At 34.6% G+C, this 23,340-nt stretch overlaps 1 protein-coding gene across 4 annotated transcripts in view; it reads right to left on the bottom strand.

Moving 5' to 3' along the window:
• The window catches only part of CFAP69 (cilia and flagella associated protein 69), a 54,404-nt gene that overhangs the window by 17,135 nt on the left and 13,929 nt on the right, over positions 1–23,340 (bottom strand). For 2 of the 4 annotated variants that reach the window (XM_026018669.2, XM_026018670.2), the window contains exons 4-13: positions 22,576–22,685; positions 19,798–19,874; positions 17,325–17,423; positions 12,753–12,902; positions 12,473–12,650; positions 10,594–10,717; positions 8,004–8,052; positions 7,792–7,913; positions 5,807–6,023; positions 2,119–2,283 (exon numbers count right to left, since the gene is read on the bottom strand). In XM_026018669.2, coding sequence (XP_025874454.2) covers positions 2,119–2,283; positions 5,807–6,023; positions 7,792–7,913; positions 8,004–8,052; positions 10,594–10,717; positions 12,473–12,650; positions 12,753–12,902; positions 17,325–17,423; positions 19,798–19,874; positions 22,576–22,685 — 1,291 coding nt within the window. The remainder of the gene's footprint in view (positions 1–2,118; positions 2,284–5,806; positions 6,024–7,791; positions 7,914–8,003; positions 8,053–10,593; positions 10,718–12,472; positions 12,651–12,752; positions 12,903–17,324; positions 17,424–19,797; positions 19,875–22,575; positions 22,686–23,340) is intronic. The other 2 variants (XM_072764224.1, XM_072764225.1) reach the window with 2 other exon arrangements.

Here is a 23,340-nt window from a genome sequence, read left to right as displayed (position 1 = left end):
AAAGGGGTCATTGGCATTAGCAGGAAGGGGTGGACTTCTGTTCCAAAGTAAGAGAGTCATGGAAATCACAACTTATTTCCATAGCTGGCCCTAAAGGGATGATCCTTGGTCCTGTTAGGATGAATGACAGAGGCAACATCAGTCCCTAGTGTGACTAGTCGAGCATGGTGCAGGCATGTCACTTTCTCTGTCATCTGTAACACGTTGATATTGAATTATTTCCTTCATATTTCATTATCCTTTAGCTGCCTTTACTCTCTCCTTGTTCTATTCTAAGTCATCTGATAAATTTCTTTTGGATTCCTTTTTCTAAAAAAGTACTATATACATAACTTCCTTGATCAAAACCGCTACTGGCTCTGCATGTCTAAAGAGCATGCTATTCAAAACTTTCTAGCTTGGCTCCTGACTAGACATATTATATCTCATATTACTTGTTTTCATAAAACATTTTTCCAATTTCTATTTTTAACTATTTTTAAATTGAAGTATAGATGATACATGTCTTCATAAACAGACTTCAGTTAAGCTAGCTCTGAACACATTATTTTACATATTTTAACACGATGTGTCTGCTTATGCTGTTCCCTTGCTTTAAAGACCATCTCCTCTTTTCCTCTCAAAACTAGCTTTACCCTCACATCCAAGCTCAATAAAGGTAATTGTCAAAATTACCTAGCGTTAAAAACTGCTGAAAACTCTTAGTTTCTGTGGTATTTACTCTCTGTATTACTCATTAGAGGCCTTACTAATGGTGTAGGGTAACACATGCTATCTTTCTTTGATATACATCTTTTTTTGTCCTCATCAAAGGCAAGGTCCACAGTGTCCTGTTGTATACATGTTTGTGATCCCAGTGCCCCCATGGGTATTATAAACATTTGCATTTACAGTGCACTTACTATTTGTTGAGCAAACTGTTTGTTAAGTCCTCTGTTAGATTGTGTAAGTGACAGGAGGCCACTGCCTCTAAGAACTCACATGATAAAGAGCAGATTCTTTCCAGTTAAAGGGAAAAAATCCCAAGAAGAAGAGAATCCTTCTGTATTTGTTTTCCCTTTTCTCTACCCCACCTCCTACCTGGACTCTTACCTGGACATATGAAATATTGTATTTTCTGGACTCCATCCAGTTAGGTTGGAACCTTAACACTGAATTCTGTACAATGGAGTGTGCATGGAAGTGATAAAATCTACAGGTTTGGTTATCCTGAGTAAACTCATCAAGAAAATGTTTTTGCTCAGTACCCTTTTCAATATCCTTAAAGGGAACCATTATTTTAATATTTTTTAATTAAAAAAATAAATATACTTTATTTGAATTCAGTATGCCAACATATAGTATAACACCCAGTGCTCATCCTATTAAAGGGGACCACTCCACTCCACTAATGATGAAAAAGTACTTTAACATGTAGAAGAGCTTTTGAGTAGGTGTTTATAATTAATTGACATCCAGTAAATTATCTGTTACTCATGAGGCAATCACTGAATTTGATTATGACCAAAATAGATCTTTTCAAAGTCAGGAAGGTTAGGGCCAGAAGACTACTTATTTTTTGGTTAACAAAAACTATAAAGCTTTTGTTTAGGGCTTCTGAATTTTATTCCAAGCTCAGGAATATGATGATGTATATATTTTGGGGATAAGGTTATTCAATATAGTCAATTCTAAGTTGAAAATCAAGGATATCCTGCCATAATATAACAGAAAAGAATCTTCTGTGTACATTTCTGTATATACCAGCACATACCATGTTCTGGTATGTCAGATGCATCAGAAAATGTGATGTTATCCTCTTTTAAATGACTTCAAAAGCCTAGCCAAAAAAGGGGTGATCTTATTATAAGAAAAATGAAGGTAACAGTCGCCCGTTTTAAAAAAAAGGTAATCCCAAATGAACTTGTATGTCAAGTGAGTAAAGAGATGTTTATAGAATGAGTGATCATGATGTTTTAGTAAAGACAAACTGATTTATAGCAATGATATGAAACAAAAATCAAGAGAATATTCAGGTGTTTCTGAGCTAAAAAGACAATAAATTTGTAAAAAACATTTAAAATAAAACCTCTAATTTATAAATATTCTACTTTCATTAAGTACACAAACATGTTTTACCTATCAGTTGCTGAATTGTTCCTTTTTCACAAAGATCATTGTTTATAGTCTCATCCTCAAGGTAGACCATGGCTCTCAAGAGTCTTAAACTATAACGCATCTGGGCAAACTTGTTGCCACGGCCACCTGTACCATGAAAACTGTTACCATGACTAAAGAAGGGATCTGTGGAGAAATATTAACAATTTAACAATTTACATTATGAAATTTAAAATATAAAGCATTTCAAATAAAATAAATCAGATACCTTATGTATCTACCCTTAAGTTTAAACAGATGCTAAAATTTTGTCATATTTGCTTTTTTTTACAAGAGTAAATATTATCCTTTCCCCTTCTTCTATTCCTTTTTTTTTTTTTTTAATTTATGATAGTCACACAGAGAGAGAGAGAGAGGCAGAGACACAGGCAGAGGGAGAAGCAGGCTCCATACACAGGGAGCCCGATGTGGGATTCGATCCCGGGTCTCCAGGATCACGCCCTGGGCCAAAGGCAGGCGCTAAACCGCTGCGCCACCCAGGGATCCCTCCCTTCTTCTATTCCCAGAATAGGAATATGCTTTAAAATTTTACTCAAATGTATCATAGTGTATCTTTTGTAACTTGCTACTGTTATTCAACACTATGTTTTTTAAAGTATTTACATTGTCACAAGCAAATCTAAATCATTTAATTACTTTCAGCATTCATTTTGTTTGTTTTAGAGGGCAGGGAGCAGAGGGAGAGGGAGAGAGAGAGAGAGAATCTTAAGCAGGCTTCATGCCCAGCACAGAGGCTGATGTGGGGCTCAATTTTACAATCCTAAGATCATGACCTGAGCTGAAAGCAAGAGTCAGATGCTTAACAGACTGAGCTGCTAAGGTGCCCCTGAGTAATCGTTTTATAAATAAATCACAGTTTATCCATTCACTAGTACAGACTGCTATAGTGAACATTCTGGTACAATGAGCATTCTGGTTTATACCTTCTTATTCCCACTGAGAAAGGTTTTGCCCATGTGATACCAGAATCATATAAGGTACACTCACATTGAATTTTTTTTTTTAAGATTTTATTTATTTAACACCATGGACGAGCACAAGCAGGGGGAGTGGCAGGAAAAGGGAGAGGGAGAAGCAGGTTCCCCCCTGCGCAGGGAGCCCAGATGCATGTCTTGATCCCAGGACCCCAGGATGATGACCTGAGCTTAAGGCAGACACTCAACTGGCTGAGTCACCCAGGTGCCCCTCTCACACTGAATTTTACTAAAGTCCTTAAATTGCTTCCCAAAGTGGTTATATGGATAGAATGTACAAGACTAATAGATTTTTTCCCAGTCTGTTAAATGGGAAATTACAATTCATTTCCCATTTAATATAGTCCATTCTAAGTTGAAAGTCAAGGATATCCTATTCAGTGTGTTACATGGGAAATGACAGTTGTTATCTTAATTTGCATTTCTCTGATTACCAATAAGGTTGAACATCTCTTAATTTTTTTTTTTAATTTGAGATTTTGTCTGTAACTTGACAGTCCCTATTCTTTGTGGGGTTATTTTCTTTTTGAATTCTTTATGAGCCTGGATCCTAATCCTTTAGTCACAGGGACAGAAATGTATTCTCTTGATTTGTAGATTGCTATTTTATTCAGATTTAGTCATACAGGCATTTCTAAATTTTACATTATTAAATGTATTAATCTTCTGTATACCTTAAGCTCTTCTAGTCTTTATTAAAAGTCTTTTCCTGGGAACCCTAGGTGGCTCAGCGGTTGAGCATCTGCCTTAGGCTCAGGGTGTGCTCCAGGGTCCTGGGATTGAGTCCTGCTTTGGGCTCCCCACAGGAAGCCTGCTTCTCCCTCTGCCTGTGTCTCTGCCTCTCTTTGTGTGTATCTCATGAATAAATAAATAAAATCTTTAAAAAAAGTTAAGTCTTTTCCCTACCCTGTTATCATAAGGATATTTTCCCATGTTTTCTTCTAAGATTTTTACAGCTTAACTTTTCATATTTAGAGATTTAATTCATTTTGCACTTGTTTTTTTTTTTAACAAGGTGAAAGAACCTTATTTTTATTTTCATTGAAAGCAATATAATCAAAATTAGTGAAAGGGAATAAAGGGAAAGGAGAGAGGATGAATGAAAATATCAGTGAGGGTGACATGAGAGACACCTAACTGGGAAACGAACAAGGGGTGGTGGAAGGGGAGGTGGGTGGAGGGTTGGGGTGACTGGGTGATGGGCACTGAGGGGGGCACTTGGCAGGATGAGCACTGGGTGTTATGCTAAATGTTGGGAAATTGAACTCCAATAAAAAAATTAAAAAAAAAAGAAAGCAATATTATCTCCGTTAATGCCAACCTCCCATATGTTCTATTTCATTGGTCTATTCCTTGTCTTATACCATACAGTTTAAATTATTATAGCTTATGGTAGGTCTTGATAAACAGCATAGCGAGTTTTCCTTTCTTTACAATAATATGCCTTTTTTGAAAAGGTTCTTTTAAGAAGCCTTATATTTAAAGCTAAAAAAAAAGTTACAGAAAATACTGTTCTGAGTATTGTGTATGAGTTAAAAACGTAGGTTCTGGGGCTAGGCTGCCTGTACTCAATCCTGGATCTGACACTTCCTGTGTGACCAAGAACATGTTATTTAACTTTTTTGATTGAGTTCTACCCATCTAAACAACAGAGACAGTAATAGTACCTTCGACCCCTAGATTTGTTATGAGGACTAAATGAGTTAATAATTTAAGATGTTTAAGGCCTATCACAATAGGTACTCAATATCTGTTAGCTATCAGACTTCTTCATGTTAGGCAACATTTTCCTTTTTTACTTCATAGTCTTTTGTAAACATAAATGATATTAAGGATAGATGGAAGAATTGTTTTATTTAATGCACAGCAGTTTAATAAGAAAAATTTAGTTAACTCCACATATTAGAAACTAAACAATAAAAGAAATCAGCCATAATTTTTTTCCTTCCCCATGGATATGATTTTCTTGATCTACTGAAAATGTATCGTACAAAATTATTTCCAAAGCAAAATTACTACCAGAAAAGATTGCAGTGTCTCCCTTATAAACATTAAAAAAAAAAACACACCATCTTATTTCCTAAGAATGATGAGAATTGAAATAAAATATTTGTACAAATTGGTAGTCTGCTAATTTGGTAGACTACATGTGTAATCATTACTTCTGGCTGGGGATTTTAAGTTCCATGAAGGTAGGGATTTTATTTATTTTGAATATAAATATATACTAACACAATATCTAGTACCTACTACACATCAACAAATATCTGCTGAATGCATAGTTAAAAATATTTCCAGGACTTAGTATAATTGTTGGATAAGCCTAATGATACAAAAATTTAAATCAGGTTTTATGAATGAACTTTTTTTATTGAGAGGTATGCCTCAACTATAGTTATGATATTTACCAATGTATCTGCCTTTAAAGGAAATCTGATTTTTTTTCCTGAAAAGCAACATGTAAATACTTGAAAATCATAGGAAACCAGATCTATAGTTTTATTATTTTTTGCTTAATTTTATTTATTATTCTATGCATATATTGAGAGTTCAGCTGAAATATATAAATTACAATTTTGATGGGCACCTGAGTGGTTCAGTGGTTGAGTCTCTGCCTTTGGGGGGATATCTCAGTGGTAGAGCATTTGACTAGAATTTTGACAGGTGTGACTCACCTTCACTCTCACACCATTCTAGAAATGCAAGGACTCGAGCATTTCCCTGACACAGCATATATTCTTCTGTTAATAAAGGAGCCACTGATGACAAAGTGGCAATTGCATGCAGTTGTAATTCTTCATACTGTGCTGCAGACCATTCAATTATTTTGTGTTTCTCAGGCTTTTTAACATAGGTAAACAAAGCCAAAATAACTTTGCCATCAATTAATAGCTATGAGAAAGGGCAAAAAGTACTTTGTTAGAAACCTAATTAAAACAATTTTATTTAATCTAAGAATATTTAATGATTTCCAATGTAATGTTTTATTATGTTCATTTAAAAAATATTCCTTCCTAAAGATCCCTACATTAACTACCAAAACTAAAACAAAACAAAAACAAAAAACAACCAGTTGGCTATGACCCCCTTTCTAGGATATGTACTTTCCAAATGACAATAATATAAATGAGTGTTAATTTTTTTGTCTATGCGGCTTATATATGTAATCTAGCTCCTACTTATGATCAAACCACAAAAACAGAAAATTTGGAGCAAATAAACTGCTGGCATTTATTTCTTCCCTTCATTTTTTGAAAAAAAATTCTTCACAGATTCTATTGTATACTACAAAAAAAAAAAATCAATTTTATCCAAAATAATGACTATGGCTAATTTTTAAGCACTTGCAACAGAAATTATACAAATATTCTACAAGTAGTACACATATTATCACTACTATTATTGGGCAACAAACATATGACATAAAAAAAATATCAGTTGATTCTACTGCTTACATAGTGCTTTAAGAAGCTCACCATAGTCTTTATGCCATTTGACTCTGTTGTCAACTAAAATTGGTTTATAGACTGTAGTGTACATTTTGTTTCCATAGCTATCATTTTAATAGTTATATAATGCTCCACTGTTCTAATAAAAACATATTTCAAGGGGTGATATCTGGCGTTTCAAGGAGTGATATCTGGCATAAAATACATTTAGGTTCTATAGGTACATATTTTTAAAAAAATATTTTATTTATTTATTCATGAGAAAGAGAGAGAGAGAGAGAGAGAGGCAGAGACACAGGCAGAGGGAGAAGCAGGCTCCATGCAGGGAGCCCAACGTGGGACTCGATCCTGGGTCTCCAGGATCACGCCCTGGGCTGAAGGTGGCGCTAAACCGCTGAGCCACCCAAGGTACATATTTTTGATGTAAATAATGTTATCATTGTAAAGACAATTTTTCTTTCTCTGAGCATGTTTTAACATGTATATATGTATGTGTACTCCTCAAAATGATATTACCAAAAAATTCTGAGCTATTTTAACCCTCATAATTCCATGAGGTAGCTGTTACTCATTCTGAAACTAAGAATATCTGCAATTTACAGAAATGAAACAGCAATTCTATTCAGAATCACAGTGCTGGAAAATGACATTTCATTTGGCCTGACTAAAGCCTTAACCACAACCTGGTCAGAGGTAGACTATTAGGCTGGATGGCCCTGTATGGATTTTCTTTCATTTTATATTTTCTTATTCAGGAGATCTAAACACATAAATCTCTAAGGCTCTCCTGCTTTTATTTGGTTTATGTGGTTTAAATTTCGGTAAATTCACTGTTAATTAACCAGATAAGCAAAAAAAGTTTAAGGTGACATTCTGGCCAATAAGTTATATTCTCTGGTAAACATAGGAGTTGATGAAAGATTTGCAGTCATGACTTTTAGTTATATTACAAAGTGAGACACTTGGGCAGCCCTGGTGGCTCAGTGGTTTAGCGCCTGCCTTCAGCCGGGGATGTGATCCTGGAGTTCTGGGATCAAGTCCCACATCAGGCTCCTGATGGAGAAGCATGGAGCCTGCTTCTCCCTCTGCCTGTGTCTCTGCCTCTCTTTCTCTCTGTCTCTCATGAATAAATAAATGAAATCTTAAAAAAAATAAAGTTAAAAACAAAACAAAGTGAGACTTTAGCTTTTATTTTGGTTATTTTTTGTTACCTGTATAGTAGGTAGATCTTTACATAAGATCACAATTATATTGAAAAGCAATTTCTTCAACTCAAAATCTTCATAGGAATTAGAAAACTTAAGACCTTTTACCAAAGGATTTTGACTTTTTACTGTGAGGGGGGAAAAAAAGAAAATAAATGCTAAAATAATGTATAAAACTCATCAAGATAATCATAGGTTGAAAGTTTTATGGTTTTTACCTTCATTGAAGGTTGCAAATAGAATCAAATCCCTGGTAAAGCCACATTCCTAATATAAATACACAGAAGGATGATTTAATTAGATAGAAATCACAGATGGCTATATATACCTAATATTTACCTATCTTTTTCAGATTCCCCTTGTTATTCTTTTGAATTCATAAAGTGCTAATAATAGAAAGGGATGAAAGCAAGAAACATATAGCCAGATAAACTTGTTATTTATTTAATATAAACTTCTGTTGGTTCTAAGAAATATTTTTACATTATCTTATGAATATTTTATAAGATGCTGTTTAAAATTTGGTAAGAACCCAAAATGTATTAAGACTACAGATTACTTATGTAATTCATTATCTGTTCCTTTAAGTGGCAAAATAAGGGAGAAAGATACAGTTATTTTTGACAGCTTTTCTTCTTAAACACTCTTGCTTCTCACTTGACCCCAACCACTCTCATTAATGTGAAAGTTTTGGTCAAGAGGTAACAGTTCCTACTTAACATGAAAAGCCCTGAAGAATAACCAGAATTGCAAACATTTCAACATGAGGGAACTCATTCTTGACAGAAATATCCTATTTGAATTTAGAGGGGCAAATGCCTAGGCTTTTGAGCTTACAGTGTTACATTCCTATGCTTTAGAATCCATATGGTTTCTTTAAATGTGAAGATGTTATTTGACTACTAAAATTCACCTGAATGTTTGCAAGGATGCTAATGAAAATTTATTAACTAACCAGGGGCTTCCCAGAGAAACATACAGGTCTACCCACACATTGCAGCCTTAACTAGAAAGCTAGATAGGATTGTTGCCCTATTTACACATTATAAATTCTATGATTGTTCTTTGTTGGGATGATTTGATGACCACTGATATGGGGTTGAGGCCTTCATTCACAAATTTCCTTTAAATACAACTTAGAAAGTTTATTGGCTGATACGTGAATATCATAGCCAAAGATCTCTCCTCGGAGATGTCAATCATTCAGTGATTTTTACATTATAAAATATGGGGAGGCTGAGCTTCTGGGATGACTGAGTAGCTCATATAAGAAACCTGCCTGCAAGTAACAATTATAAACTCTGAGCAAAATATAAAAACAACTGTTTTATGATTCAAACAAAGCAGATACTAGAAAGGAGTCAGAACTTTGAAGATGGCACTGCCTGAGTTTCCCTTTTTTAAAAATGGCTTTTAGACTGAGGCCAGGTCCTAGTCCACACTTTGTGTGGATGCTACAACTCAGGGGAAACCACTGTTATCTTAGTGGTTTGAACACTCAGAGGGCAGAGGTAATCTCTGGGCAACTATTGCTACTGGAAAGTGAAGGGAGAAATCCCAGAAAGGAGAGAGCCACAGAAGGGGAACTTCAATTTCTGTGTATAAACTCCCAAGTCTCTGACTAGTGCCTGAATTATCCCAGGGCAGGGGACTCTCCAGCATCCCGGGTAAGGCTAAAAGAAATGAACTGGGATTTGACCTGCCATTCACCACAGAGATGAGTAGCCACACAAAATGCTATTAATACGAAAGAATATGTACTTTTCAGAGTACACCAGAACCCACAGTAAAGATGTTCATAATAAACAGAAAGACAGGAACTTTCAGCAGAGAAATAGGAATGTTATAAAAAGGAAACAAAAATTAAAAAACTAAAAATGACAATATCTGAAATAAAAATGCACTGGATGAGATTAAGAACAGACTGAACAGGGGAAAAAAAAGTCAATGAATTTAGATACATAGACCAATACAAATGATCAACCTGGAGAATAGAGAGAAAAATGATTGAAAAAAGTGAACGGAGCCTCACGACAAGCATACATGTAATCTGAATTACAGAAGAGGAGAGAGAGAAAGAATGGGGCTGAAAAAATACTTGAAGAATAATGACCAAAAAGTCTCTAAATTTAGTCAATTTACATACTCAGGAAGCTCTATGAATGAACCTCAAGCAGGATAAATACAAAGAAAAATCACTTCTTGGCACATCATAGTAAAACTGCTGAAAATCAAAAGTAGAGTGAGAATCCTGAAAACCAGTCAGAAAGCAAAGTGATACTTTGTCCATGGCGAAACAACTTGAAATAACAAATACTTCTTATCAGAAACACTGTAGGCAAGAAGACATTGGAACGATGCTAAAAGATCAAAATGCTAAAAGATCAACTTTTAATTCAACTCAGAATTCTGCATTCTGTGAACACAGATGTCAATAATTAATCTGCTTTAAAGATATTTTCAGATGAAAGAAACTAAGACAATTAGCTGCCAGTATATCTGCAACATAAGAAATAGTAAAGGAAATTCTTTAGGTGAAAGAGAAATGCCAGGTATAAACTCGTATCGTCAGTAAGGAAAGAAATGCATCATAAATGGTAAATACATAGGTAAATCATAAACTATGATTAGAATCTCAAGTTTCCAAAAGGTTGCAAAGAACTGCCAGAACTACTGGTAACATAGAGACATTACACCATAACTTGGTATCACAATGAAGTTCAGAAATATTACAACATAGTTTAGGACTCCTTCCCCCATACCAACTATTTCCACAATTAAAATTAATTCAGTTTGACTCATACTTACAATCATTGGTGCTCCAGGATTTTGAGCTATGATTGTTGTGATTACTAATATGTCATTTCTAAGCTGACGATCATAATGACTAAAACCTCTCATAAACAGATTTTTAAATACTTCCTTCAAAGCCCTAGAAAGTAAAATCAGATCTTTAAAATCATATTTCCATGCAAATGCTACTTAAGTGTCTAGCAACAAAATCTCCCTTTTTTATATTATACTACTCATTTCAAAGTATTTCTAATCTTTACTGCATTTCCAAATCTGCCTCTACATAGGATTCAAATCTGCATCAGATAAGAATCCATCAATCCAAATGGTGGGCATAGTGACTGCTCTAAAATAAAGTTCATTCATGTCATTTTCCATTTTTAATTACTTAAAAGCTTTTTTATTGTTCTTAGGATTAAAAAGTCCTACTTTCTTACTAAGGCTTATCAAGCTTTTCATGTTACGGTCCCTGCTAACATTGTTAGCTTCATCTCTCACTATTCTATTTTCTGCTGTTAATATATCAAATTTCTAACAGTTTTTTTTCTAAGTTCTGATTTTACTTCTGTTCCCCTGTCTAGGATGCTCTCTGAATGCAAAAACTCTTCTGTGTTGCCAGTTCATATTTATCATTCACATACCAAATTAGGGTTCATTAGGACATACTTATTAACTCTCCAAGTCTGGGTCAGGTTCCCTGTAAAATGGGCATGTTGCTTTGCCTCCTAGCACTCACTTGCCCTTCTTCTTTTTTAAGATTTTATTTAAGTAATCTCTACATCCAATGCGGGGGGGGGGGGGGGGTTTGAACTCACAACCCCGAGATCAAAAGTCACATGCTCTACCGACTGACCCAGCAAGGTGCCCCTCAGTTGCCCTTCTTATGATAACAGTACCCTTATTTTTTATTTACGCATTTATTTTTTCCCTGCGTTTGGTGTTGTGGAGACACTTTTAGCTTCCTTTTAGCCAGAGCATTTCTCTGTCACTGGTAATTCATTCTGGAATGGCATATGGCCAACTCAGACCACTCAGGACCAACACGGACTCAATTCGAAGAATTTTCTTTGACCTTTCAGAAAAGCAAGTCTTCTCTTCAGCTTGATTTGGGGTTGTGATGATTTGAACCTAAACTTCTGAGGTATTACCATGTGGAGCTTGAGAATAAAGCCAACACAGTAGAAGACTGACAGGGATAATGAAGACCCACATCCTGTTATTTGCTGTACCTTGAATACAACTGCACATGAAACCAGTTTTATCCTTGACTTTGTAGTTATATATGCCCATAAGTGTCCTATATGGTTTAAATCAGTTGGGTTTTGTGTGCTGAATCACTCTTCTAGAGAACATGTAGCACCTGTGATAGTCTTTCACAGCCTGTTTACTTGTCCATCTCCTAACATAATGCAAATTCCATGAAAGCAGAGACCATGTCTGCATTGTTTCATTTATATTTCTAAGGCCTAGTTCTGAAGTTGGCATAGAGTAGACAATAATTATTTGATGAAAAATGAATAAGTAACCTAAAGGCTTGCTTATATTTTACTGGAATGCTTATTGCAATATCTGGAAGAGATTAAGTACTTAAAAAAAATAGGTTTATTGAATGGAAAAATGAAATAGTTCTTTTAAATGTCTAATTTATTTTATACTTATTCAAATACATAATTTAGTTTTGTTAACAAGCTACTTTAAAAGCTTTCCAAATAGAAAAAAGATGGCTTGCTATTGCACAGATGCATTTATACTGCAGCATAAAAATTATGTCCTGAAATATAGTCATAACATGATTCAAAAGCCTAACTGAACACAAATTCAAACAAAGATGTTAGTTATGTTACTGGCTATCATTTTAAGGTTAAAAGACATTCCCATCTAGCCACTTACTTACAGCAAACATTCCAAATTACTAAGCTGTTGTATGATTTCTTCTTTTGAAGATTTTTCCAATAAATTCCAAAGTATCTCTGATGAACGAAACAGAAGCTGTCCAGAGGGATCTGGGTCATTGAGGTGAGCACAGATTTCACTGGCTGCTTGTGCTTTCATCATTAACGTGCAATTAACTTCTGAAAATAAATTTAAAAGTTATTTATGTTGTATAGTTTTGACTGTTGGATGGAAACAAAAATAGTTGAGAATGAAGTATTTAAATTTAATGATATACAAACCAGAAGTTGAGAGATGTTGCAGAGCTTTAAGTACCCAAAGTTTCTCAACAAGCTGATTTTCAAGTAAGCCCAACGACTGGACCATTGTTTTTGCCAATCCTCCAACCTCAGCCATCTTAATCTTGTATGATGAACTTGCTTGCTGGTAACCTGATAACAATTAGTTAATAAATATGTACAGTTATCTCACATAGTAATCATCTATGTTCAGACAAAGGAATGAGTAATTTATTATTAAACAGCAATAACAACTTTTAAAAAAGTGTATGGCATTTTAAAATGGTATAGCACAGGGAAAGGCAAAATTTTTCTATAAAAGGACAGGTAATGACTATATCAGGTTTTGCAGGAAGGCTGGCTTCTGTGTTGACTACTCAACTCTCTTACCATAGCACAAAAACAGGCATAAGGAATACAAAAATAAATGGGTGTCGCTGTGTTCTGATATACCTTTATTTACAGTGAGCAATTTTACCCTGGGACCATAGTTTGCTGATCCCTGGTGTAAAATCTGAAATAGGACCACAGATCTGGGGTACATATCTTATATTCCAAAAAGGAACAAAATATTTATCAGTAGAAATGCTTTCTCATAAAGGAAAATGGCATGATTACAAATACTAAATGTTTTCACTATGTCAATACATTACTTCAGTGATTTCCAGGAACAATGATGATGTAATAGGACAATGAAATAAGTGAAAATATAATGCTATTTTGAATAATGCTAGTATATAATGGTATTTTGGGGAAGTATGATTCTTGGTGACACATATATTTTTTTAAAGATTTTACTCATTTATTCATGAAAAACAGAAAGAGAGAGGCAGAGACACAGGCAGAGGGAGAAGCAGGTTCCATGCAGGGAGCCCGACACGGGACTTAGCCCGGGATTCCAGGATCATGCCCTAGGCTGAAGGTGGCGCTAAACTGCTGAGCCACCAGGGCTGCCCTTGGTGACATCTTAAAAGAATTTCCTTCTGTCTTAGCCCCTATGAGAAACACTACCTCTTTTGATATAATTACACAGGTGCCTGTCTGACTACATGAAATGAGGAAGATGAAATAAACATCAGAGGGTACTTGTCCACCTGAGATTCAGCTATTTTCTCTCTTTGTGATATCAATTATCTAACTTCCAGACTCTGACTTTTGAAACCAAATAGATTCTTTAACTTTGCCATGGTTCTGAGAAGTCTGCCTATTTGTGTTCTTTCTGAATCTCATCTCTAGCACTAGACAAGGCCATGTTCGTTCCTCGGATGGATGGGTTCTCTATGGTATGCCCTACGTACTCACTTTAGGAATTTAAAGAGTATGGAGAAGAAAACAAAGTATGATGAGGAAATTAAACCATCAATTAAACCATTAAACCTGCAATTAAGCCATCAAGAGATAACAGCATTAACATTTTGGTATATTTCTTGCTAATATTTTTAATGCATGCATATAATTTTAACAATATACTGTATGCAGAATTTTATATTCTATTGCAGCCACTAAACATTTTTTAAGATTTTCCCCATTCTGTATTTTTCCAAATCATGATTTTTATTTCCATACTAGTCTATCATATGGATGCACCAAAATGTACTTTTATAATCCCTACATCTTTTTCTATTAAATTTATATTTCTATGGAAGCATATAGTAATATTAAGGCTCATGGACTTGATTCCTGTGTTCAGGGCTATGTCTCACTGTTGTTCCACAGAGAACTTTTCAGCTGTGGTTCCAGATGTCCAGCCATGCCTATCATTAAAAACCTATGGTGTTACAGGAAGAACATTGCCTATAGTTCCTAATTTTCGGAACCTGGTTAAATGAAGGTCAGCCCCACTTCTCTGCACTTTAACTCCTCTGCCTTACCTCAGACATAATTTGTCTCCCTTTCTATCTTAAAGAAGACTGCCTGTATCTTGCTAAGGTTGACCTGTTCTCCTAATTCCATTCTGTTCATGCTTTAGGACTTTGCCCTCCCATTTTTTAATTACTAGCTTCTTGTTCATCTGTCTATAAACTTCACTTTCCCTTATCCTAAAACAAATTAAAAAGAGCAAAACCCAGATGTCTTTCTTTGATCTTCCTACCAGTTGAGCTCTGATTGTCCTCTGACAATCCTGTATCTGCCCTGATCACTTCACGGCAATACATCTGCCAAAGGCTCACTATAACTTTTCAGATACCATATTAATTTGACATTTTCATTCCTCAATGACAGAAGCCTCTATAGTATTTGACACTTAGACCACTTCTTCCTTCAACAAACATTTCATTCAATGGCACACAAAATATGGCAGTCTTTAGGTTTTCTCTCTCCTCTTTGAAATTCCCTTCACTGCCAATTTCGTGGATCGTTTTTTCCCCACATGTCAGTATCGGTACTATCCCTGCTGCCATTCTTGGTTCCTTGTTGTTTATATGCTTTATCTCCTGGCAAACCATTCTAATAGCTTCAACTTTAATCTCTAATTGTATGAATTCCAAACCTGTATATGTGGTCTGTTTTTAGTATCCAATGTCTACTATCTACAAATACTTCTACCTGTCTATCTCAACAATAATTCAAATCTGACATTTAATAATCCCCTTACTCTGTACTTCAGATGTCTTTCCATTTTCCCTGAGTCATAAGTAATCCTTCCTTTCTGCTACAGTCTTATTTACACCTCTCTTAAGAAACATAATAACTTCAATATATATGTCTTCTAGCTCTTCCAAGATTGATATAACAGAAACCATGAAGGTAGGAACTATGTCCTAAATAACATATCATCCACGCGCAAGTGCCCTTTATTATGATACCATCCATTTTAGTGTGACTCATTTTATCATGATATATTAAGATCCCAAGGAGTAACATGCAAAACTTTCTTGCTAACCTTTAAGAATATTATTAGCATTAGATATTTAACATCTAATTGGGTAGAACACAGTAGCCAAACCGTGGAAGGAGCCATGATGTCCTTCGACAGATGAATGGATAAAGAAGATGTGGTATATACATACAATGGAATATTACTCGGCCATCAGAAGAGCTGAATACCCACCATTTGCTTCGACATGGATGGAACTGGAGGGTATTATGCTGAGTGAAATAATTCAATCAGAGAAAGATAATCATCATATAGTTTCACTCATATGTGGAATATAAGAAATAGTGAAAGGGACTGTCATGGAAAGGAGAGAAACTGGGGAAAAATTAGAAAGACAAACCATGAGAGACTCATAACTCTGGGAAACAAACAGAGTTGTAAAAAGGGAGGTGAGTGGGGGGACGGGGGATTAGGTGACATGCACTAAGGAGGGTACCTAATGGGATGAGCACTGGGTGTTATACTACATGTTGGCAAACTAAATAAAAAAAATAATTGGATGGAAAAGATGTTAGGAATAATCATAAAAAGGCTAGAAAAATAATTAATAATATTAATAGTATTGAATAAAATTAATAATAATAAAAATTAAACTAATTTGGGTATGACTTTTAAAATTGTCATAAATAGTTTAGAATAAAAAATCATGCAAATAACAATATATGTAATATAATATGTATGTCTTCCTTATAAAGGTCAAGCATTTAATTATTTCTTTGGAGCCTTCCAGCAGAATAGACAATATTTATTTTTATTTTATTTTATTTTATTTTATTTTATTTTTTAAAAGATTTTATTTATTTATTCATGAGAGACACGGAGAGAGACAGAGAGAGGCAGAGACACAGGCAGAGGGAGAAGCAGGCTCCATGCAGAGAGCCTGACGTGGGAATTGATCCCAGGTCTCCAGGATCATGCCCTGGGCTGAAGGCGGCGCTAAACCGCTGAGCCACTCGGGCTGCCCAGAATAGAAAATATTTAAAGAGTAACTGGGTAGGGTCATCATAATGTTTTCCAAGAACACTGACTCATCAAGACCCCTGGAGATACTTACTGTTTCTGGATGCTTGCGAAGACATGTGCATCTGACCACACTCCTCAATAAAAACCACAGGCCCCAAGCAAAGACAAGACTCACTGTTCCTGGATGCCTGAGAAGACATGTGCATCTGACCACAATCCTCAATAAAAACCACAGGCCCCAAGCAAAGACAAGACTCGCTCTTCTTTTCTGAGTCTTCCAGAGGCTCTGTCCATATCTACACTCTCTTTACATCTTCAATAAACTCTGCTCTCACTTCCACTTGGCTCATGTTTGATTCCTATCCTGTATGAAACCAAGGACCCTTTTGGCTGGTCCTGTGGGAATACCTCTGGGTCTTTGGACCTAGCCAGCCTGCATCAATCCCATAATGTCTTTCCAAGTTCAGAGAGAATGAGAAAAAAATATTGTTTTACAGACATAAGTTATTACTAAAAGACCATTGAAAACTTCACCTGTAGGACGCCTGGGTGGTTCAGTGGTTGAGCATCTGCCTTCGGCCCAGGGTGTGATCCTGGGGTCGAGTCCCACATGGGGCTCCCTGCATGGAGCCTGCTTCTCCCTCTGCCTGTGTCTCTGCCTCTCTCTGTGTGTCTCTCATGAATAAATAAATAAAATCTTAAAAAAAAAAAAAGAAAAAAAAAGAAAACTTCACCTGTAATATGCTTCTTTGGTGGTTCTGCATGATAAAAGTCAACAATACATTTACAAATTTGTATCCTCAATTCAGAATTCGGTATTTTCATTAATTCACCTGCCAAAAGGAGAAATGAATACTATTTAATAACACTATCATAAGTTTATTTGCAAATTTAAATGTGTTGGTAATACAATTAAAAATATCCTCACTAGAAATTCAAACTGGACCCTGTAATTTTATACATGCATACACATACACACATGCAAATGTGAAATATCTTGGATCTATCCTTATAATATTTGGCCCCTCATTCAACTCAGTCTCTCCTTCCCAGGAAAAAAGAATGGTGAATAACATAAATGCTGGAACCAGACTGCTTAAGATTAAATACTGGTTCTGTCACTTCCTACCTATGTAAACTTGTGTCTTACGTTTGTCATCTATAAAATGTATAACAGTAGTTTCTACTTTAAAGATTGCTGTAGGGATTAAATGAGTTAATATGAGAAAAAGATGAGAATAGTATCTGGCATATAGTAAGTTACTATTATTATTTTGGCAAGATGTGGGTTAGCATTTTTCTCCTTAACTAGAGAATCAGTAATTTGTTGCCTCTATTAATGCATCCTTTGCTTAGAGAAGTTCCAAGCGAGCTGTTTTTCAATTTGCTGACAGACTGGAAGACTGAGTTTCTAGGCAGCCTTTGCCCTACATATAATAGGTTTATATTCAAGCTATCTTGGTAGAAATGAAGGATAGGGAAGTTCCTTTCAGGCATATCTAAATTATTTCTGAATTGGCTTCAGCCTATACTTCAAACTGGATTGTTTTTGCTCTGATAAACTATAAGTTATAATCCTTAAGAGAATCTGAAAATGATCTGTGAGATTCTGGAAATGATTCATATCCTCTGCATGCAGCTTCAGGGCTGAACTAGATCTGGGTGGATTCTGTGAGGGAAAGAGAGAACAAGGTGTTCCTGACATACTCGTGTTTTGCATTAGGACTTGCATAATTTTCACCTCTGAGAGTGGTCAGTGAGTGAGTACAAAAATGGAGAGAAGGAGGATGCACATAGGAAAACCACACCCTTGTTTTAGGAGAATCTATCTGCAAAAAGCACCACTAAAAAAGAAGGGGAAAACAAAAAGAGAGTTTCAAGAAGACTCCCTTAATTTTTTTGAATACTTCCTTTGATGTTGAAAAATCACTGTTCTGGAAAAGTTTAGTCAACAGGAACAACTAAAATTTTCCAACAAAACTAAGGAAACGTTCAAGTTTATGGGAAATTCTAAGATTTCTCATCTGCTTCTCTACCCTTTTAGTTCTTGTAAGTTTAGATCATTTTTCACAGTTTTATGTTTTATAACCTCAGGACAGAATACCAACTTTTTCCCTCATACATTTCCAAAATCCTATTCTTGAATCAGAAATAAATCACTTAAAAGAAAAAGTAATATGATTTACTATTACATAGTAGAAACTGGAAGTTATTAGTAAAAATGAACAGCTTTTGTTCAACCCTTTATACTCTATATAATTACTTTAGTTTAAACTCATGTTTCCAGTAATTAATAAGGGTCAGAAAAGTAGTACATGCAGCCAATAATCAGTGAAAGGAGCTCATTTTAAGCTAAGAGTTCATACTTCCTTCAAGACAAGCAAGCAGTTACTCAGCAAAGAGCAGACTGACAGTAAGAGCCATATATTTATCACACAAATGCCTGCCAACACTCTTAAAGGCAAAATTTTAGAATAGTAAGGGCAACAGAGATGTTTTTTAAGGTTATTAACCAAACCTACATCTTTTATCCATTAATATGATCGTGTCCTCTTTTGGGTTGGCTTCCCATTGTAAATTTCCACCAATGACATTCACTGAATTAAAGTTTCCAGTTAGTTTCTAGCCTGCTTGCTCCTTGCAGTCATTTATCAAACACCTCATGTTTATATAATTTTCTTGACATCTTTTCCATCCTAGGCCATAATAATTTCTCCCAGAATATCTACCCTCAAAGACTATGAAACTTACTTAGATACAAAAGGATTATTATCTCACCATTTCATGATTTTATTTAAAATTTTAAATTATTTAATGAACAATTTGGATCTCAATGACTAGCAATTAATTAGATTCTAGCAATTATTAGTTTAATGTTGAAAACATTTTTGTGATTATTGAGAGGTACATATACTTCTGATTTACCAAAAAGTTAAATATTTCAATAAATGAAATAACATCAAGACAAATCAGCATTTGCCAGTCCTTCAATTAAGGAACACAGAATTTTAGTATAATAAAACACATGAGTGAAAAATGATGCAAAAATTATCATAAGCACACTATGATTAATTCCCAACCAGAAACAAGAAAAGAACCTACATTTGGAGTACTCTAAAACTTAGTGACAGAGATATTTCTTTCTTGTCAGTAGGGCCTGTCATATACTATACCCCTCTCCTCTATCTTAAAGAAATCTTAACTCACCCAGAAGCGCAATTGAATTAGCAGCGTCTTCAGCATATGTTATTTCATCTGATACTTTCTTTTTCAAAAATGGCAAGCTTCAATAGGAATGAAAAACACATGAGTTATGTTTAAGGAAGTCCTTAAATGAACCATCATTTGCAAACTTGGGGAAAATTTCCTTTCTAAAGAATAAAATGAGGATAATAGCCTATTGTGTAGCCCTGGGAAAATTGGCAACTATCAAAAAATTTTTGTGTTTCTAACTAACTGACCAAAAAGAAGGTAGATTAGGCTTATAAAAATGAAGAAAGATGGACATAAAAGGCAAGGGTTAAGAAAACCATCTTGCAACACCATATAAATAAAAAATGTAATAATAAATATTAATTATATTTGAATTATATTCCACAGCTACTATATTCAAAATTATTTGAAAATAATTTATTTAAAAATCATAAAAGACAGGTTTCAAACCTAGGTTATTAGACTGAATGTCAAAGGGGAGATAAAAGTTATTTCTTAAATACAAAATATGGACTATTTTGGTATTCCATGGGTTCCAAAATTTGAACCTCTTGTACTATATAAAAGTATATCTTCTTTGTAGGACTTTTAATTCATATTTTTCAAGAAAAATGTAAAGATACTTCAAGGGCAAGCTACGAAAAGGACAATTTTATAAATGCCAGAGAGGTTAATTTTTTTAAAAAGATTTATTTATTCATGAGAATAAAGACACAGACAGAGAGGCAGAGACACAGACAGAGGGAGAAGCAGGATCTCTGCGGGGAGCCCAACGTGGGACTTGATCCCCAGACCCCAGGATGACGCCCTCAGCCAAAGGCAGACGCTCAACCACTGAGCCACCCAGGCATCCCCAGGGAGGTTCACTCTTCAGTGTTAGAATTTTTCATTTGGAACCAATACTTATTATTTGGTATCCACCTCATTGTTGGATCTCTAAAGTGAAAAACTCCAAAATTACTTCTCATCCTCAAACTTTTTCCTTTTCTATTAAAGGAAACAACCTAAAAGATAAAGCACTAGAAGAGATCCCCCCACAAAAGGTCATGAAAATAATATGAATTATACTTCTGATGTAGTGAGAAAACATACTACATAGAAGACAAAACAGAAAGGCTATGTTTTATTATTTATTTTCAATGTTTTTATCTCCCAAAAATGTCTTAAGAAGGGAATCAAATGAGGTGAGGTATAGAGAAATGCAGGATGAAAGAAGAAATTAGGAAAGGAGAAAAAAATGAAATAAAATGAATAATTATGAAATATGAGGGAAAGTGAAGAGTGCAATTCAAAAGTGAAGAGTGCAATTCAAATGAAGTCTGTCATTTGGGCAGCCCAGGTGGCTCAGCGGTTTAGTGCCGCCTTCAGCTTAGGGCCTGATCCTGGAGACCCAGGATCGAGTCCCAGGAGCCTGCTTCTCCCTCTGCCTGTGTCTCTGCCTCTCTTGCTCTCTCTTTCATGAATGAATAAATAAATGAAATCTTTAAAAAAGAAAAAAAAAAGTCTGTCATTTTATGTGAGGACACATTCAATCACAGCTTTAACAGAGAATCAGTTCTTGGTGGAGCTCATTACTGGCATTACTGAAAGTAATGCTTATAGGCCTGGTATTCTAGGACTTGAGAAATTTGAAATGATAACAATATAATCTCACATCAATATAATAATAATTTCTAATTAGTACATAAAAGTTCCTTGAAAGCACCAGAGCTATAATTTATTTTTCATGGTCTGTATTAAAAAGTAAGGCATAGCAAAGGCATTCAATACATTATTTTTGACTATTTATTCAGATACCTAAAAAATTAAGTGTATATAGTTATAAAATCTTTAAATGTTACTACTACTAACTCTAAAAGAATTAAAACTACCATGTATACATAGTTCTACTAATATTATTTGTATACTAAAAGAAACATGCTATTTAAAAAGCTAAATTAGTAGAAAGATTTAGAACGTTAAATTAATGGAAAAGTTTATTCCTACTTTAAGAAATCTCCTCTACTATATTATATTGAAAACTAAAGATGGATATTTTAATGTATATCTTGATTAGCTACTACTTGGCAACAAACAAGCTGTGAATATATCCCCAGTCCCCCCAAATGGTTGGAGAAACAATAATATGGAGTATAGGTATATTTATTTTATAATGCTGACCCCTCATTTACATTTAAAAAATATATACCAAAAAATAATTGGTGACATAGATGACTTAGAACTTAATATATCTTGGAGTCAAATTTTCTACAGAGAGAAAAAAACTAGACAAATTATTAAGCAGTGTTCATATTTTTTTTTTTTAAGATTTATTTATTCATTCAGAGAGAGCAAGAGAGAGGTAGAGACACAGGCAGAGGGAGAAGCAGGCTCCATGCAGAAAGCCTCACGTGGGACTCGATCTCAGGTCTCCAGGATCACACCCCGGGCCGCAGGCAGCGCTAAACTGCTGCGCCACCGGGGCTGCCCTGTTCATAAATTTTAAAAAAAATTCTCTCTAAAAAAAAAAATCACAATTTCTTGCTTCATCTCACATTTGTTGTTCACTTGACAGCAACTTATTTTGACAAAACATTTTAACATATTTACAGTTTAATATCTTGTGGTTAGCAATCTTGGAGTACAATAAAATTGACTACCTTTGAAATATCAATTAAAATCAAGTGATCTAGTGAAGTTTTCTGAGTATCACTTTACCATACCACATAACAATACAAAATAAAACATAATAAAATACTGTGTGCTAATATAAAATAAAGAAAAGCAACTTACCTACATAATTTTAGGATGTTAAATGCAGATTCTATAAAATGGGGCTGGTTTTCAATTTTTTCTGCACATAGATTCAAAATTTTAAATATTTGGGCTAAATCCCTTAGGGGCTTTAATATTTTTAGTTAAGAAATAAAATTAAAATTACTATTCATTAGCATATTCTTTATAGCAGTTCTGTCAAGAAAGTCTATAGAATTCCATCTGTTAAATGTGGTTGACACTGCTTTAATTATACTAATTTTGAAGACTAAATAAGAAAACTTAGAATCATATTTTTTAGGAACATTATTTCATTTTTGTCTTAGTAAACTTTTATTCAAAATACTGTTTTCTCTTCTCACCCTGTCTTTAGAATTTGATTACCAACCACTATACCATGGGTTCAGGAGTTCAATACCTTACTACTGACAGTAAGGTAATAACACGGTGAGAAAAGTTAATGGTTCACTTTTATCCTTTGTCTTTCCCCCACTCACACACAAAACATACACTGCTCCAGAATAAACAACCCAAACCTACCTTACTTTATTTTATTAATGTTATTCAGATGCATTTTCTTGCTTTTAAGGTATAACCTGAGATTTATTTTCATTTAAAACTAGTATAAAAGCGAAAATTATCTTCTCTAAATCTTGTGGTAACAGCACTTTTTATCTGTTTAAAAAAACCCAACTGGTACATAGGCAAACTTCACAGATTTTCTTTTATAGCCAAGGAAACATGATAGTTGTGACATACTTCTTTGGTTGAATCCTATCCCTT

This window comes from Vulpes vulpes, chromosome 7 (genome assembly GCF_048418805.1).
Source record: "Vulpes vulpes isolate BD-2025 chromosome 7, VulVul3, whole genome shotgun sequence".
Lineage (NCBI taxonomy): Eukaryota > Metazoa > Chordata > Mammalia > Carnivora > Canidae > Vulpes > Vulpes vulpes.
The sequence above is the reverse complement of the archived record's forward strand: the minus strand, read 5'-3'. Positions and strand labels throughout refer to the sequence as shown.